The 19,346-nt window shown below is 41.5% G+C and overlaps 1 protein-coding gene and 1 pseudogene across 1 annotated transcript; both read left to right on the top strand.

Annotated features, from left to right (window-relative positions):
• Positions 1–152: 152 nt before the first annotated feature.
• LOC117743219 lies at positions 153–8,781 on the top strand (annotated as a pseudogene).
• A 929-nt stretch (positions 8,782–9,710) lies between these two features.
• On the top strand, positions 9,711–18,615 carry LOC117742854 (argininosuccinate lyase-like). The gene is made up of 14 exons (XM_034550503.1): positions 9,711–9,945; positions 10,484–10,540; positions 10,619–10,716; positions 10,805–10,882; positions 11,015–11,092; positions 15,782–15,834; positions 15,955–16,017; positions 16,120–16,234; positions 16,607–16,613; positions 16,753–16,812; positions 16,891–16,974; positions 17,396–17,476; positions 17,723–17,829; positions 17,948–18,615. The coding sequence occupies exons 1-14, from the start codon at positions 9,838–9,840 to the stop codon at positions 18,150–18,152; spliced, it is 1,194 nt and encodes a 397-aa protein (XP_034406394.1). The 5' UTR covers positions 9,711–9,837; the 3' UTR covers positions 18,153–18,615.
• The last annotated feature ends 731 nt before the right edge of the window (positions 18,616–19,346 follow it).

Here is a 19,346-nt window from a genome sequence, read left to right as displayed (position 1 = left end):
GACAGAGAATGCGCTGTTGCCCACACAAGATGACCGTACTATGTTGTCCTTTGTCATGAATGCAGATTTGGAATAAACTGCTGTTACCACAAGCCTGCTCAGCTCCATGAGATTCATTTGGCCAGGAGACATCTCACAGAGGGTTAGCAAATAACATGATGCTGTTGATTTGCTGTACACAAGTAGCAAATGCTGCCTATAATTCAGGGTGTCCATACATGTGCTATTACGATGTAAAAGTACTGTGTTTGTGTGTATCGATTTAGCCTACTTGGTGATGCAGTCCTTTTTTATACTCCAGATTTCTGGAGAGTGGTCTCGAGGACTTTTTGTGATCAAACCTGAAGATGAGGACATTCACACTGCCAATGAGCGCAGGCTAAAGGTGAAGTAGAGCGTGTTTGTTTTTCATTAAATGAGTAAAATTGGATTTCATATAATAATAACATGACGGTTCAGGGTTTGTTACATACTGTATATAGTGTTTTGTGACAATGGACATTTCTATGTTTGAGTCCTCTTACTCAATAAGGACGCAGGCATTAAATGATCTTGGGTTTTTCAGTCAGCTAATTACAGGATGAATCTATTTTAATTGAAAAATAATATAATTTTTTTTAGTTCAGAACTGCGGTAAGCTCTTATTTTAGAGGTTAATGTTTGCTGTCATTCACCTACTTGTTTTTGCTCTTTTCATGGGATATGTTAAAAAGGAATACAAATAGAATAACGGCAGTCTTATCTTTTAAGGGCCAACATCATCATGGAGCATTTGGAAGAATAATCAACAAGGATAATTTTAGTATTTTTATCCTTTTAGTTATGGGCTATAAACTTAGCAGTATAATGTTTCACTGTTGGGTGATGACTGATGAGCGATGTTGTAATGTAGTCCCTTCACTGCTTGTTTTTCCTTGTTTCAGGAGCTGATAGGTGCACCTGCAGGGAAGCTGCACACTGGCAGGAGCAGAAACGACCAGGTTTGTCTTTCTAATATTAAAGCTGTAGTTGGGTACCTGATAAAGTGAGACGCTCACTGTGCTGTGTGTGTGCACCAGGTTGTGACTGACATGAGGTTGTGGCTGAGAGATGCCATCTCAACCCTGACAGACAATGCCCTACAGCTGATGTCCACCATGGTGGAGCGGGCAGCAGCGTAAGACGGATACACACTGGGACACGCAAACACACACTTGTAGCTGTGCTTTTTAAAAGTTGCCCTATATCCTCTTTCTGAACCTCAGAGAAATTGACGTCCTCTTTCCTGGTTACACCCACATGCAGAGAGCTCAGCCAATCAGATGGAGCCACTGGATTCTCAGGTGACTTTCAATTGAGTGAATCCTACACGTTATATATATTTTTCTATATATATCTCTCTGAATGAGATGATGTTTTGTTCATATCGGTCTTGTGTGTTTGTTTCCCGACTCGCTGGTTGAACCAACCTTCAGTCATGCTGTTGCTCTAAGCAGAGATGTTGACCGACTTCTGGAGATCAAGAAAAGGGTTAATGTTTTACCTCTCGGCAGGTACGCTGTGAACACACACTAACTATCTGACACCGATTTTCACCCACAGAGGGGACCAGTTAATGAGAATGATTACCTTCGCAAAATACTTTTGCGGAGGTTATGTTTTGATCGCTGTGTATTTATTTGTAAATATGTCTGTTTGTTATTCGCATAACTCAAAAAGTATTAAACCGAATCGCATGAAATTTGGTGGGATGATTGGCTGTTTGGCTGTTATCCGGGGACCATTTGATTAGATTTTGGGAGCGATCGGGTCAAAGGTCAAAATCATAAAAATGTCAAAATCATCTTTTTACCATAGCGTTTTTAATTTGTGTCTAATTTGCATGATACTAATGCCAAAATGTTCAGAACTTAATGCCCAATCGTGTGATATCCACCACGACACAATGCCGTCATTACCCTTGTTAGCGAAATGGGGGTCAAAGGTCAGGGACTCACGACCTTCCAAAATGTGCGTTTTGTGTTTTCGGCTGTTTGCAGAGACCTTTTTGCATGATGGTCAACGACTAGGACCGGAACAAATGCTCAAGCAGGACGTTAAATGCTTTCGAGTTGAGAGGCCCCTCGACCACGGTATTCACAGAGGAGGCATTATGATTCAGGCTCCACAGGGGATGGCTCCAGCGAGTTTGGACAGACTATCCACAGCACTGGAGTACACAGGAATCGCCCTCCACACCCACCGAAGGACAATCAACATCGTGACCGTGTACAGGCCTCCATCGCAGGGTCCTACGATTTTCAAAGATCGTCTTCAACAACTAATGACCACACTGGACACAGAAAACCTGACGGTCCTCCTCGGAGATTTCAATTTTGACCTGCTGGACACCCCTAACCATGACATCCTCCAGCTGATGGCTCACCACGGTTTCAGTCAGTGTGTAACCGGACCAACGACTGACCAAGGATCACTGCTGGACCACGTCTACGTCAACCAGCCAGTCACTGTACATGTGGATGTCGTGGACACATATTATTCAGACCACGATATCATTTGCGTCTCTCTGCAAATGTGACTTTTCACCTATGATGAGATGTATTCCTACTTCTAGTTCTTGTATATTATACACAATTATCACTGGTTCATGTATGACTGCACACGCTTAGGTCAGTTAGAATACTACGTTTTATTTTCGGCTGATGTATTGTTAGTAACATCTAGTTCATGTATTGTGTTTCAATAGGAGTATATATGGTGTTGTAAGTCTTCTCAAATTATTCTCAACGCAAACAAAAGTTTCAAAATTAATAAACAAAATCACAGGTATTAATCTTCATGCATTTGGCCTTGATGTTTCAATGGTAATGTTCAGGGAACTTGTTTCACGAACGTCCGGTTTTGGACATGTATGTTCAGGTACTTGTCCAAACAATTAATAAAATACATATCAACAGAACAACCATTTCTGTGTCTTATATCTTCGCAGCACATACAGTCCAAATTGTATCAAATACCACTACATGGTTTTCTTTCGAAATTAATAAATCAAGGCTGATGTTCATACATAATTATTTTGTGATGTTTACCACAATATCTGGTATCAAGTTACATCAATTTACTGTTCCCCACACTCTCATGCCAAGTACCAAAAAGTGGCTGCGGCGAAGGTATGCGCTCTACCGAGTGCCCGTTCTAGTTTGAGTATAGATTATTAACGTGCTATTGAACACCACATTACAGAGTAATAGATGTTGAGCTTGTGAAGCGTTTACTGTCGCGCTGCGACAAACGGCTGTTTTAATAATCTATGAATATATGTATTTAGTTTAATGTGTATTTATTCAGTTTGTTGAATTGATTGATCGTCTATTAATTGGTTTACAGATATTTTGACGACTATTTTGCATTATTAAACGTTTTTAGTCACAGGTGACGTCACGGAAAACACACCCAAAGTTAAGAGGTTACACATGCCTGGAGGTTAAAAGAGGTATTGCTCTGTGCAACAGGATTTTAAAATATATAGATATAACTATATATATATAAAAAAATATTGTTGCATGTGTGTATATATATGTATATTTAAGTATATTTAAGTATATATATATATATATATATATATACTTTTATATAACTATATATATATAATATATATAAGTGTGTGTATATATATCCCGTGGCGAGCACAGAAGTCCAATAGCGAGACACCATATATGAATGTATGGTGTGTATATATATATCTATATATATATAGATATATATATATTTATATATATATATATAGTATGTATCGCTCCCCCCCCTCCCACCTCCCCCCTCCCCCCTCTGCTTGCGTGAAGCAACCAGTTGGCACTTCGTCAGCAGTGAAGGAAGTGCACAATGCATCACTCCTACCGCCCCCCCACTCCGACTGCGCGCGTGCCTGCCAGAGAGGGTGTAGGGAGCAGAGTGCCCCCTCCAGCCTCTCCCTCCCCTTACTGTTTGCCCACCGTGCAAGCAGTGGGGGGAGGGGGGAGGGGGGAGGGGGCAGAGATCTAACTCTGCTCCCTCCACCCTCCCCCTCCCCTTACTGTTTGCCCACCGTGCAAGCAGTGGGGGGAGGGGGGAGGGGGGAGGGGGCAGAGATCTAACTCTGCTCCCTCCACCCTCCCCGGTCCCCTTACTGTTTGCCCACCTCGCAAGCAGTAAGGGGAGGGGGAGGGGGGAGGGGGCAGAGATCTAACTCTGCTCCCTCCCCCCTCCCCGGTCCCCTTACTGTTTGCCCACCTCGCAAGCAGTAAGGGGAGGGAGCAGAGTGGAGGGGGCAGAGATCTGGCTCATCTCTGCTCCCTCCACCCTCCCCGGTCCCAGTCTAAGGAGTCTGTTGGAAATCACTTCTATTTATATCTTTGCTTCTGTTTTCCGTGATGTCACTGCCTACGTGGCAGAGTCTTTGATCTCTCTCAGTGACGTCACAGGTGACGTCACTGAGAGAGATCAAAGCCTCAAATAACTGCTATACGCTGCCAGTGACATCATCTGTTCTGAGTTGTGGGGGAGGAGCTACTTTTCTTTTGTTGTTATTTGAGTCTTTGATCTCTCTCAGTGACGTCACAGGTGACGTCACTGAGAGAGATCAAAGCCTCAAATAACTGCTATACGCTGCCAGTGACATCATCTGTTCTGAGTTGTGGGGGAGGAGCTACTTTTCTTTTGTTGTGACATCAGAATAAACTGATGTCACTGGTAGCAGTTATTTGAGTCTTTGATCTCTCTCAGTGACGTCACAGGTGACGTCACTGAGAGAGATCAAAGCCTCAAATAACTGCTATACGCTGCCAGTGACATCATCTGTTCTGAGTTGTGGGGGAGGAGCTACTTTTCTTTTGTTGTTATTTGAGTCTTTGATCTCTCTCAGTGACGTCACAGGTGACGTCACTGAGAGAGATCAAAGCCTCAAATAACTGCTATACGCTGCCAGTGACATCATCTGTTCTGAGTTGTGGGGGAGGAGCTACTTTTCTTTTGTTGTTATTTGAGTCTTTGATCTCTCTCAGTGACGTCACAGGTGACGTCACTGAGAGAGATCAAAGCCTCAAATAACTGCTATACGCTGCCAGTGACATCATCTGTTCTGAGTTGTGGGGGAGGAGCTACTTTTCTTTTGTTGTGACATCACTGTTGTGACATCACTGAGAGAGATCAAAGCCTCAAATAACTGCTATACGCTGCCAGTGACATCATCTGTTCTGAGTTGTGGGGGAGGAGCTACTTTTCTTTTGTTGTGACATCAGAATAAACTGATGTCACTGGTAGCAGTTATTTGAGTCACAGGTGACGTCACGGAAAACACACCCAAAGTTATAAATAGAAGTGACTTCCACCAGACTTCTTAGACGGGGACCGGGGAGGGTGGAGGGAGCAGAGTAGAATCTCTGCCCCCTCCACCCTCCCCCCTCCCCTTACTGCTTGCACGGTGGGCAAACGGTAAGGGGAGGGGGGAGGGTGGAGGGGGCAGAGACGCCACTCTGCTCCCTCCACCCTCTCTGGCAGGCGCACAAGCGGTGGGGGGAGGGGGGAGGTTGGAGGGATGCATACTGTATATTTACATATACAGTATGCATCCCTCCAACCTTACTGCTTGCGCGGGGTGCAAACAGTAAGGGGTATATATATATATATATATATATATATATATATATATATATATATATATATACACATTATATATATATATATATATATATATATATATATATATATATATATATATATACACATCATATATATATATACACACCATATATATACAGTATGTATCTCTGGCCTGAATGTTACCATAGTGCAGCAGACAGATAGAAAACCTCTTTAATTTCTTAAAAGTTGGTTTAATTTAGTTTTTGGCCAGAAGATGAACCATCTAGGCGCATCTCGCCCCTCCCCCTCCCCTTACTGTTTGCACCCCGCAGTTGTTGTTGTTTTCAGTGGCGCCATCGCTGGAACCCCATTCGACATCGACAGGGAGCTGCTGCGGAAAGGTCAGGCTACTAAAATACTACCAGATTATTAGTCTCCTGTCAAACGTGCACTCATGAGGCAGCTGTCTTTTGTGTCTTGTTTGTTAATGAAATGCGTATTTCACATCTCCTCATCGGTAGAGTTGGAGTTTGATAGCATCAGTCTTAACAGCATGGATGCCACGGGCCAACGGGACTTTGTGGGTACGTAAACCATACATGAGTGTCAGCTCTCATCTATTACAATGAAATGGCCCTTTTTCTGTTTTCCTAAGTGACCTCTTGTTTGCATGTGTGTTTCTTTAGCGGAGTTCTTGTTCTGGGCTTCGTTGTGTTTGACCCATCTCAGTAAGATGGCCGAGGACCTGATGCTGTACAGCACAAAAGAGTTCTCCTTTATCTCTCTCTCTGACGCTTACAGGTGAGTTTAGCTTTTATTACGTGGTCCTTAATTTACAGTTTGCTTATGTTCTTAAGGCTGCACACACTTTAAAACATTAATTTGTGGTTATTTACTTCTCCATGTGTGCATTAATTAATATTTAATATGTTTAAAGCTCTGGGTGAATTTTAATGGTGAGTGATGTTTGTAAAACATTGATTACTGCACTTGATGATAAATGTGTACATCTGATCATTTTAATAGAAATTCATTAATGTAACCTTTTTTTTGTCAAATGTCAAAATGTGTGATATATTTGTATAATTTCATCAAACATATGTGATTAGACACGGTTGCTTCCTGTTTCAATGCCAAAATAAATCCTTTTCTAATCTTTTACTGATCATAAAAGGATGAATGTGTCAATGTGCATTGACCGCAGACTTTTCACTCTGTCCACCATCAGCTAGAAGCTTTTGTCTGTAAGATCAGATCCTTCATGGGACTTTCTGCAGAATCAAAGCTTTCTTGTCAAACTTTTGACTTTCCGTATTTCAGTGTGCTGGGTTCATGATGACACTGAAGGGCCTGCCCAGCAGCTACAACAAAGACCTGCAGGTATGAAAGTGTGTCTTTGTGCTTTCACTTCATAAAAGGACTTTCTCTCTAACTTTACACACTGTCCTTCTTCACCAGGAGGACAAGGAGGCCATGTTTGACTGCTATGATACGGTTCACGCTGTGCTGCAGGTGACAACTGGAGTCATGTCAACTCTCAAGGTCAGAGACTTAAAACATTATTTTGAAAAAAACTTGGTTGTGACTACTTGCTTTTACTTTTATATAAAACCTTTTTCTTTTTTGTTACACCCAAGAAAAAAAGTGTTCAGAGTCTGTCACTGTTTGTCGTTGCATTGTCAGAGGCACATAATGTAGAAACCATGCATGTATAAAGAAGGTGATATTTACAACATCCCAGATTCACCAATTTCACAGCACTGCAAACTATTTCCTGATCTTGGTTTGATAGCCTTTTAATGTTCCTCCTGTAAAAAGCAGCATTGTCGACTTGTAACAAACATTAAAAGAGGAGAAAATGTATTCAAACTGATTTGGATTCAATTAGATTGTCGGCTGACAATAAGTGATTTTCCTTTCAAAAGACAACATGACAATGATTCTGTTTTCGTTGATGTTTTAGATTAACCAGAGTGTGATGGAAGCCGCTCTCAGTTCGGACATGTTGGCTACTGACTTGGCCTACTACCTTGTGAGGAAGGGGGTGAGTGGTGTTTAGCTATACTCCCATTCAAATGCAAATTGCAAGAGTATTTTAATTTTTTTACCAAATTTGATTCTAAATAATCTGAAGCTGAAGAAGGAGGCCTTTCGAGCCTGATTGGTCGAGGGGTCTCCTGAAGCAGCTGACGGGTACCGGCAAGCCAGAAGAGCTACAGCTGCGGACAAAAGAACTAATATATGATTTAATGTGTATTTGTGTGTAATCGTGTGTTATTCTGTGTTGCAGGTGCCGTTCAGAGAGGCCCATGGTATTTCAGGTAAAGCTGTGTTTGCAGCTGAATCCAAAAATATCGCCCTGAATCAACTCACTGTGGGTGACCTGAGTGCTGTTAGGTGACTCTCTTCTTCTCATTCTAACATTAAACACCTTGTTTAATGAAACAGGATTGTTAGGATTTTCTACAACAGCCATTTAGATTTTCTCAATTTACCCTCTCTTTCTCCATTTCAGCCCTCTGTTTGGAAGTGACGTATCCTCAGTGTGGGACTACAGGAGCAGTGTGGAGCAGTACAGCGCCCCCGGAGGCACAGCCAAGTGTAGCGTTGCTGCACAGGTAGAACACCTGAGGAACTGGCTCCATGTTTTAGTTTGTACTGCAGAACGCCCTGTGGATTTTCACTCCGATGCCTCTCGACAACCTGTTCACGGTTTTTAGTTGGAACTATAAAGCATGGATCCGCCTTTTTCGGAGAATCATCAGGATGCTCAATAATGCAAATTCCTCCACTTTGGGGAAGGAATCCGAAGTGTGTTAACAGAACATCAGGCAATGTCTGATCAGCACCGATCCTCAACAACGCCCAGTCATGCTTGTGCCCTGACGCATCATGGCAGTTTTCAAATCCAGCAACTTCTTCCACTTCTACTCCTGACTCCATCTGGCCTACACTTTCATAAGAGAAATCGACTGTGAGCTTCTCATTAAGCTGCCCTGTACTCTCATTTTTTCTTTTTCAGGCTGAGTTGTAATGACAGACAAGAAGGTGATGTAGTATCTTACCAACAAGAAAAGGTCATACAAATTATTAACTGTTACAGTACACATGGAATCCTCATTATCAATGATATGTATTGTGATTTACTAATGACACCGCAATAAAAACCACAGATGTAACATGGCCATTAGTCTTTTTTGCGTGTGGCATGACAACATTGTATTAAACCTATCCAACCAGTGTGTGCACCTCTTTTGTTACTGGAGCACCTATATCTCGCTCACTCTTATACACAAAACTTAAGAGACCAAACGAAACCTAATGTGCATCGTATTAAACCAAGGAATGTATAACCTATTAACCAAATTAATAATAATACATATGCCTAAAATAATATTAGATTTCAACAAATAGTAAATGTCGATTTTGTATAACTTAAAATTGGCATGATGCCCTATTACATATGTATATAATCAGCAACTCATATCCAAGCAACCAATACCACAGATAAAGTGTTTTGTCATTACTTTAGGCTAATGTGAGTAATATGTAAACGTGTTCGATACACACGGCTATACCTAACCGCTGGTTGTACAGTGGTTATAGGAACACCGTCCACTCTGACTTGGGGACAACTTGACTTGTAAGTGTAAAGATAAGTTAAACAATAGTCAGAAGACACCTATTACTTTTGTTTCGTTGTTTCTATATATGTTTCTTATTCATATTCTCGCTATAAAGTCCACTGCAACAGTCTCACAAAAAAAGAAGTTACACAAGAATATTCTGTTAACAAGATACGGTTTACAGAATGTTTACCTAAATTAACCGAAAACGTAGATTATTAAGAACCAGTATGATAATAGTACAATATATATTTAGTTTGAACTCACCAAAAACAGGTATAATCAAACAGTCGGTTTGAACGTGTTGCCTCTTTTACAGAAGACCAAACATGAATAGACAGAGAATGCGCTGTTGCCCACACAAGATGACCGTACTATGTTGTCCTTTGTCATGAATGCAGATTTGGAATAAACTGCTGTTACCACAAGCCTGCTCAGCTCCATGAGATTCATTTGGCCAGGAGACATCTCACAGAGGGTTAGCAAATAACATGATGCTGTTGATTTGCTGTACACAAGTAGCAAATGCTGCCTATAATTCAGGGTGTCCATACATGTGCTATTACGATGTAAAAGTACTGTGTTTGTGTGTATCGATTTAGCCTACTTGGTGATGCAGTCCTTTTTTATACTCCAGATTTCTGGAGAGTGGTCTCGAGGACTTTTTGTGATCAAACCTGAAGATGAGGACATTCACACTGCCAATGAGCGCAGGCTAAAGGTGAAGTAGAGCGTGTTTGTTTTTCATTAAATGAGTAAAATTGGATTTCATATAATAATAACATGACGGTTCAGGGTTTGTTACATACTGTATATAGTGTTTTGTGACAATGGACATTTCTATGTTTGAGTCCTCTTACTCAATAAGGACGCAGGCATTAAATGATCTTGGGTTTTTCAGTCAGCTAATTACAGGATGAATCTATTTTAATTGAAAAATAATATAATTTTTTTTAGTTCAGAACTGCGGTAAGCTCTTATTTTAGAGGTTAATGTTTGCTGTCATTCACCTACTTGTTTTTGCTCTTTTCATGGGATATGTTAAAAAGGAATACAAATAGAATAACGGCAGTCTTATCTTTTAAGTGCCAACATCATCATGGAGCATTTGGAAGAATAATCAACAAGGATAATTTTAGTATTTTTATCCTTTTAGTTATGGGCTATAAACTTAGCAGTATAATGTTTCACTGTTGGGTGATGACTGATGAGCGATGTTGTAATGTAGTCCCTTCACTGCTTGTTTTTCCTTGTTTCAGGAGCTGATAGGTGCACCTGCAGGGAAGCTGCACACTGGCAGGAGCAGAAACGACCAGGTTTGTCTTTCTAATATTAAAGCTGTAGTTGGGTACCTGATAAAGTGAGACGCTCACTGTGCTGTGTGTGTGCACCAGGTTGTGACTGACATGAGGTTGTGGCTGAGAGATGCCATCTCAACCCTGACAGACAATGCCCTACAGCTGATGTCCACCATGGTGGAGCGGGCAGCAGCGTAAGACGGATACACACTGGGACACGCAAACACACACTTGTAGCTGTGCTTTTTAAAAGTTGCCCTATATCCTCTTTCTGAACCTCAGAGAAATTGACGTCCTCTTTCCTGGTTACACCCACATGCAGAGAGCTCAGCCAATCAGATGGAGCCACTGGATTCTCAGGTGACTTTCAATTGAGTGAATCCTACACGTTATATATATATTTCTATATATATCTCTCTGAATGAGATGATGTTTTGTTCATATCGGTCTTGTGTGTTTGTTTCCCGACTCGCTGGTTGAACCAACCTTCAGTCATGCTGTTGCTCTAAGCAGAGATGTTGACCGACTTCTGGAGATCAAGAAAAGGGTTAATGTTTTACCTCTCGGCAGGTACGCTGTGAACACACACTAACTATCTGACACTGATTTTCACCCACAGAGGGGACCAGTTAATGAGAATGATTACCTTCGCAAAATACTTTTGCGGAGGTTATGTTTTGATCGCTGTGTATTTATTTGTAAATATGTCTGTTTGTTATTCGCATAACTCAAAAAGTATTAAACCGAATCGCATGAAATTTGGTGGGATGATTGGCTGTTTGGCTGTTATCCGGGGACCATTTGATTAGATTTTGGGAGCGATCGGGTCAAAGGTCAAAATCATAAAAATGTCAAAATCATCTTTTTACCATAGCGTTTTTAATTTGTGTCTAATTTGCATGATACTAATGCCAAAATGTTCAGAACTTAATGCCCAATCGTGTGATATCCACCACGACACAATGCCGTCATTACCCTTGTTAGCGAAATGGGGGTCAAAGGTCAGGGACTCACGACCTTCCAAAATGTGCGTTTTGTGTTTTCGGCTGTTTGCAGAGACCTTTTTGCATGATGGTCAACGACTAGGACCGGAACAAATGCTCAAGCAGGACGTTAAATGCTTTCGAGTTGAGAGGCCCCTCGACCACGGTATTCACAGAGGAGGCATTATGATTCAGGCTCCACAGGGGATGGCTCCAGCGAGTTTGGACAGACTATCCACAGCACTGGAGTACACAGGAATCGCCCTCCATACCCACCGAAGGACAATCAACATCGTGACCGTGTACAGGCCTCCATCGCAGGGTCCTACGATTTTCAAAGATCGTCTTCAACAACTAATGACCACACTGGACACAGAAAACCTGACGGTCCTCCTCGGAGATTTCAATTTTGACCTGCTGGACACCCCTAACCATGACATCCTCCAGCTGATGGCTCACCACGGTTTCAGTCAGTGTGTAACCGGACCAACGACTGACCAAGGATCACTGCTGGACCACGTCTACGTCAACCAGCCAGTCACTGTACATGTGGATGTCGTGGACACATATTATTCAGACCACGATATCATTTGCGTCTCTCTGCAAATGTGACTTTTCACCTATGATGAGATGTATTCCTACTTCTAGTTCTTGTATATTATACACAATTATCACTGGTTCATGTATGACTGCACACGCTTAGGTCAGTTAGAATACTACGTTTTATTTTCGGCTGATGTATTGTTAGTAACATCTAGTTCATGTATTGTGTTTCAATAGGAGTATATATGGTGTTGTAAGTCTTCTCAAATTATTCTCAACGCAAACAAAAGTTTCAAAATTAATAAACAAAATCACAGGTATTAATCTTCATGCATTTGGCCTTGATGTTTCAATGGTAATGTTCAGGGAACTTGTTTCACGAACGTCCGGTTTTGGACATGTATGTTCAGGTACTTGTCCAAACAATTAATAAAATACATATCAACAGAACAACCATTTCTGTGTCTTATATCTTCGCAGCACATACAGTCCAAATTGTATCAAATACCACTACATGGTTTTCTTTCGAAATTAATAAATCAAGGCTGATGTTCATACATAATTATTTTGTGATGTTTACCACAATATCTGGTATCAAGTTACATCAATTTACTGTTCCCCACACTCTCATGCCAAGTACCAAAAAGTGGCTGCGGCGAAGGTATGCGCTCTACCGAGTGCCCGTTCTAGTTTGAGTATAGATTATTAACGTGCTATTGAACACCACATTACAGAGTAATAGATGTTGAGCTTGTGAAGCGTTTACTGTCGCGCTGCGACAAACGGCTGTTTTAATAATCTATGAATATATGTATTTAGTTTAATGTGTATTTATTCAGTTTGTTGAATTGATTGATCGTCTATTAATTGGTTTACAGATATTTTGACGACTATTTTGCATTATTAAACGTTTTTAGTCACAGGTGACGTCACGGAAAACACACCCAAAGTTAAGAGGTTACACATGCCTGGAGGTTAAAAGAGGTATTGCTCTGTGCAACAGGATTTTAAAATATATAGATATAACTATATATATATAAAAAAATATTGTTGCATGTGTGTATATATATGTATATTTAAGTATATTTAAGTATATATATATATATATATATATATATATATATATATATATATACTTTTATATATCTATATATATATAATATATATAAGTGTGTGTATATATATCCCGTGGCGAGCACAGAAGTCCAATAGCGAGACACCATATATGAATGTATGGTGTGTATATATATATCTATATATATATAGATATATATATATTTATATATATATATATAGTATGTATCGCTCCCCCCCCTCCCACCTCCCCCCCTCCCCCCTCTGCTTGCGTGAAGCAACCAGTTGGCACTTCGTCAGCAGTGAAGGAAGTGCACAATGCATCACTCCTACCGCCCCCCCACTCCGACTGCGCGCGTGCCTGCCAGAGAGGGTGTAGGGAGCAGAGTGCCCCCTCCAGCCTCTCCCTCCCCCTACTGTTTGCCCACCGTGCAAGCAGTGGGGGGAGGGGGGAGGGGGGAGGGGGCAGAGATCTAACTCTGCTCCCTCCACCCTCCCCCTCCCCTTACTGTTTGCCCACCGTGCAAGCAGTGGGGGGAGGGGGGAGGGGGGAGGGGGCAGAGATCTAACTCTGCTCCCTCCACCCTCCCCCTCCCCTTACTGTTTGCCCACCGTGCAAGCAGTGGGGGGAGGGGGGAGGGGGGAGGGGGCAGAGATCTAACTCTGCTCCCTCCACCCTCCCCGGTCCCCTTACTGTTTGCCCACCTCGCAAGCAGTAAGGGGAGGGAGCAGAGTGGAGGGGGCAGAGATCTGGCTCATCTCTGCTCCCTCCACCCTCCCCGGTCCCAGTCTAAGGAGTCTGTTGGAAATCACTTCTATTTATATCTTTGCTTCTGTTTTCCGTGATGTCACTGCCTACGTGGCAGAGTCTTTGATCTCTCTCAGTGACGTCACAGGTGACGTCACTGAGAGAGATCAAAGCCTCAAATAACTGCTATACGCTGCCAGTGACATCATCTGTTCTGAGTTGTGGGGGAGGAGCTACTTTTCTTTTGTTGTTATTTGAGTCTTTGATCTCTCTCAGTGACGTCACAGGTGACGTCACTGAGAGAGATCAAAGCCTCAAATAACTGCTATACGCTGCCAGTGACATCATCTGTTCTGAGTTGTGGGGGAGGAGCTACTTTTCTTTTGTTGTGACATCACTGTTGTGACATCACTGAGAGAGATCAAAGCCTCAAATAACTGCTATACGCTGCCAGTGACATCATCTGTTCTGAGTTGTGGGGGAGGAGCTACTTTTCTTTTGTTGTTATTTGAGTCTTTGATCTCTCTCAGTGACGTCACAGGTGACGTCACTGAGAGAGATCAAAGCCTCAAATAACTGCTATACGCTGCCAGTGACATCATCTGTTCTGAGTTGTGGGGGAGGAGCTACTTTTCTTTTGTTGTGACATCAGAATAAACTGATGTCACTGGTAGCAGTTATTTGAGTCTTTGATCTCTCTCAGTGACGTCACAGGTGACGTCACTGAGAGAGATCAAAGCCTCAAATAACTGCTATACGCTGCCAGTGACATCATCTGTTCTGAGTTGTGGGGGAGGAGCTACTTTTCTTTTGTTGTTATTTGAGTCTTTGATCTCTCTCAGTGATGTCACAGGTGACGTCACTGAGAGAGATCAAAGCCTCAAATAACTGCTATACGCTGCCAGTGACATCATCTGTTCTGAGTTGTGGGGGAGGAGCTACTTTTCTTTTGTTGTTATTTGAGTCTTTGATCTCTCTCAGTGACGTCACAGGTGACGTCACTGAGAGAGATCAAAGCCTCAAATAACTGCTATACGCTGCCAGTGACATCATCTGTTCTGAGTTGTGGGGGAGGAGCTACTTTTCTTTTGTTGTGACATCACTGTTGTGACATCACTGAGAGAGATCAAAGCCTCAAATAACTGCTATACGCTGCCAGTGACATCATCTGTTCTGAGTTGTGGGGGAGGAGCTACTTTTCTTTTGTTGTGACATCAGAATAAACTGATGTCACTGGTAGCAGTTATTTGAGTCACAGGTGACGTCACGGAAAACACACCCAAAGTTATAAATAGAAGTGACTTCCACCAGACTTCTTAGACGGGGACCGGGGAGGGTGGAGGGAGCAGAGTAGAATCTCTGCCCCCTCCACCCTCCCCCCTCCCCTTACCGTTTGCCCACCGTGCAAGCAGTAAGGGGAGGGGGGAGGGTGGAGGGGGCAGAGACGCCACTCTGCTCCCTCCACCCTCTCTGGCAGGCGCACAAGCGGTGGGGGGAGGGGGGAGGTTGGAGGGATGCATACTGTATATTTACATATACAGTATGCATCCCTCCAACCTTACTGCTTGCGCGGGGTGCAAACAGTAAGGGGTATATATATATATATATATATATATATATATATATATATATATATATATATACACATTATATATATATATATATATATATATATATATATATATATATATATATATATATACACATCATATATATATATACACACCATATATATACAGTATGTATCTCTGGCCTGAATGTTACCATAGTGCAGCAGACAGATAGAAAACCTCTTTAATTTCTTAAAAGTTGGTTTAATTTAGTTTTTGGCCAGAAGATGAACCATCTAGGCGCATCTCGCCCCTCCCCCTCCCCTTACTGTTTGCACCCCGCAGTTGTTGTTGTTTTCAGTGGCGCCATCGCTGGAACCCCATTCGACATCGACAGGGAGCTGCTGCGGAAAGGTCAGGCTACTAAAATACTACCAGATTATTAGTCTCCTGTCAAACGTGCACTCATGAGGCAGCTGTCTTTTGTGTCTTGTTTGTTAATGAAATGCGTATTTCACATCTCCTCATCGGTAGAGTTGGAGTTTGATAGCATCAGTCTTAACAGCATGGATGCCACGGGCCAACGGGACTTTGTAGGTACGTAAACCATACATGAGTGTCAGCTCTCATCTATTACAATGAAATGGCCCTTTTTCTGTTTTCCTAAGTGACCTCTTGTTTGCATGTGTGTTTCTTTAGCGGAGTTCTTGTTCTGGGCTTCGTTGTGTTTGACCCATCTCAGTAAGATGGCCGAGGACCTGATGCTGTACAGCACAAAAGAGTTCTCCTTTATCTCTCTCTCTGACGCTTACAGGTGAGTTTAGCTTTTATTACGTGGTCCTTAATTTACAGTTTGCTTATGTTCTTAAGGCTGCACACACTTTAAAACATTAATTTGTGGTTATTTACTTCTCCATGTGTGCATTAATTAATATTTAATATGTTTAAAGCTCTGGGTGAATTTTAATGGTGAGTGATGTTTGTAAAACATTGATTACTGCACTTGATGATAAATGTGTACATCTGATCATTTTAATAGAAATTCATTAATGTAACCTTTTTTTGTCAAATGTCAAAATGTGTGATATATTTGTATAATTTCATCAAACATATGTGATTAGACACGGTTGCTTCCTGTTTCAATGCCAAAATAAATCCTTTTCTAATCTTTTACTGATCATAAAAGGATGAATGTGTCAATGTGCATCGACCGCAGACTTTTCACTCTGTCCACCATCAGCTAGAAGCTTTTGTCTGTAAGATCAGATCCTTCATGGGACTTTCTGCAGAATCAAAGCTTTCTTGTCAAACTTTTGACTTTCCGTATTTCAGTGTGCTGGGTTCATGATGACACTGAAGGGCCTGCCCAGCAGCTACAACAAAGACCTGCAGGTATGAAAGTGTGTCTTTGTGCTTTCACTTCATAAAAGGACTTTCTCTCTAACTTTACACACTGTCCTTCTTCACCAGGAGGACAAGGAGGCCATGTTTGACTGCTATGATACGGTTCACGCTGTGCTGCAGGTGACAACTGGAGTCATGTCAACTCTCAAGGTCAGAGACTTAAAACATTATTTTGAAAAAAACTTGGTTGTGACTACTTGCTTTTACTTTTATATAAAACCTTTTTCTTTTTTGTTACACCCAAGAAAAAAAGTGTTCAGAGTCTGTCACTGTTTGTCGTTGCATTGTCAGAGGCACATAATGTAGAAACCATGCATGTATAAAGAAGGTGATATTTACAACATCCCAGATTCACCAATTTCACAGCACTGCAAACTATTTCCTGATCTTGGTTTGATAGCCTTTTAATGTTCCTCCTGTAAAAAGCAGCATTGTCGACTTGTAACAAACATTAAAAGAGGAGAAAATGTATTCAAACTGATTTGGATTCAATTAGATTGTCGGCTGACAATAAGTGATTTTCCTTTCAAAAGACAACATGACAATGATTCTGTTTTCGTTGATGTTTTAGATTAACCAGAGTGTGATGGAAGCCGCTCTCAGTTCGGACATGTTGGCTACTGACTTGGCCTACTACCTTGTGAGGAAGGGGGTGAGTGGTGTTTAGCTATACTCCCATTCAAATGCAAATTGCAAGAGTATTTTAATTTTTTTACCAAATTTGATTCTAAATAATCTGAAGCTGAAGAAGGAGGCCTTTCGAGCCTGATTGGTCGAGGGGTCTCCTGAAGCAGCTGACGGGTACCGGCAAGCCAGAAGAGCTACAGCTGCGGACAAAAGAACTAATATATGATTTAATGTGTATTTGTGTGTAATCGTGTGTTATTCTGTGTTGCAGGTGCCGTTCAGAGAGGCCCATGGTATTTCAGGTAAAGCTGTGTTTGCAGCTGAATCCAAAAATATCGCCCTGAATCAACTCACTGTGGGTGACCTGAGTGCTGTTAGGTGACTCTCTTCTTCTCATTCTAACATTAAACACCTTGTTTAATGAAACAGGATTGTTAGGATTTTCTACAACAGCCATTTAGATTTTCTCAATTTACCCTCTCTTTCTCCATTTCAGCCCTCTGTTTGGAAGTGACGTATCCTCAGTGTGGGACTACAGGAGCAGTGTGGAGCAGTACAGCGCCCCCGGAGGCACAGCCAAGTGTAGCGTTGCTGCACAGGTAGAACACCTGAGGAACTGGCTCCATGTTTTAGTTTGTACTGCAGAACGCCCTGTGGATTTTCACTCCGATGCCTCTCGACAACCTGTTCACGGTTTTTAGTTGGAACTATAAAGCATGGATCCGCCTTTTTCGGAGAATCATCAGGATGCTCAATAATGCAAATTCCTCCACTTTGGGGAAGGAATCCGAAGTGTGTTAACAGAACATCAGGCAATGTCTGATCAGCACCGATCCTCAACAACGCCCAGTCATGCTTGTGCCCTGACGCATCATGGCAGTTTTCAAATCCAGCAACTTCTTCCACTTCTACTCCTGACTCCATCTGGCCTACACTTTCATAAGAGAAATCGACTGTGAGCTTCTCATTAAGCTGCCCTGTACTCTCATTTTTTCTTTTTCAGGCTGAGTTGTAATGACAGACAAGAAGGTGATGTAGTATCTTACCAACAAGAAAAGGTCATACAAATTATTAACTGTTACAGTACACATGGAATCCTCATTATCAATGATATGTATTGTGATTTACTAATGACACCGCAATAAAAACCACAGATGTAACATGGCCATTAGTCTTTTTTGCGTGTGGCATGACAACATTGTATTAAACCTATCCAACCAGTGTGTGCACCTCTTTTGTTACTGGAGCACCTATATCTCGCTCACTCTTATACACAAAACTTAAGAGACCAAACGAAACCTAATGTGCATCGTATTAAACCAAGGAATGTATAACCTATTAACCAAATTAATAACAATACATATGCCTAAAATAATATTAGATTTCAACAAAATAGTAAATGCCGATTTTGTATAACTTAAAATTGGCATGATGCCCTATTACATATTTATATAATCAGCAACTCATATCCAAGCAACCAATACCACAGATAAAGTGTTTTGTCATTACTTTAGGCTAATGTGAGTAATATGTAAACGTGTTCGATACACACGGCTATACCTAACCGCTGGTTGTACAGTGGTTATAGGAACACCGTCCACTCTGACTTGGGGACAACTTGACTTGTAAGTGTAAAGATAAGTTAAACAATAGTCAGAAGACACCTATTACTTTTGTTTCGTTGTTTCTATATATGTTTCTTATTCATATTCTCGCTATAAAGTCCACTGCAACAGTCTCACAAAAAAAGAAGTTACACAAGAATATTCTGTTAACAAGATACGGTTTACAGAATGTTTACCTAAATTAACCGAAAACGTAGATTATTAAGAACCAGTATGATAATAGTACAATATATATTTAGTTTGAACTCACCAAAAACAGGTATAATCAAA

This window comes from Cyclopterus lumpus, chromosome 14, assembly GCF_009769545.1.
Source record: "Cyclopterus lumpus isolate fCycLum1 chromosome 14, fCycLum1.pri, whole genome shotgun sequence".
NCBI lineage: Eukaryota > Metazoa > Chordata > Actinopteri > Perciformes > Cyclopteridae > Cyclopterus > Cyclopterus lumpus.
The sequence above is the reverse complement of the archived record's forward strand: the minus strand, read 5'-3'. Positions and strand labels throughout refer to the sequence as shown.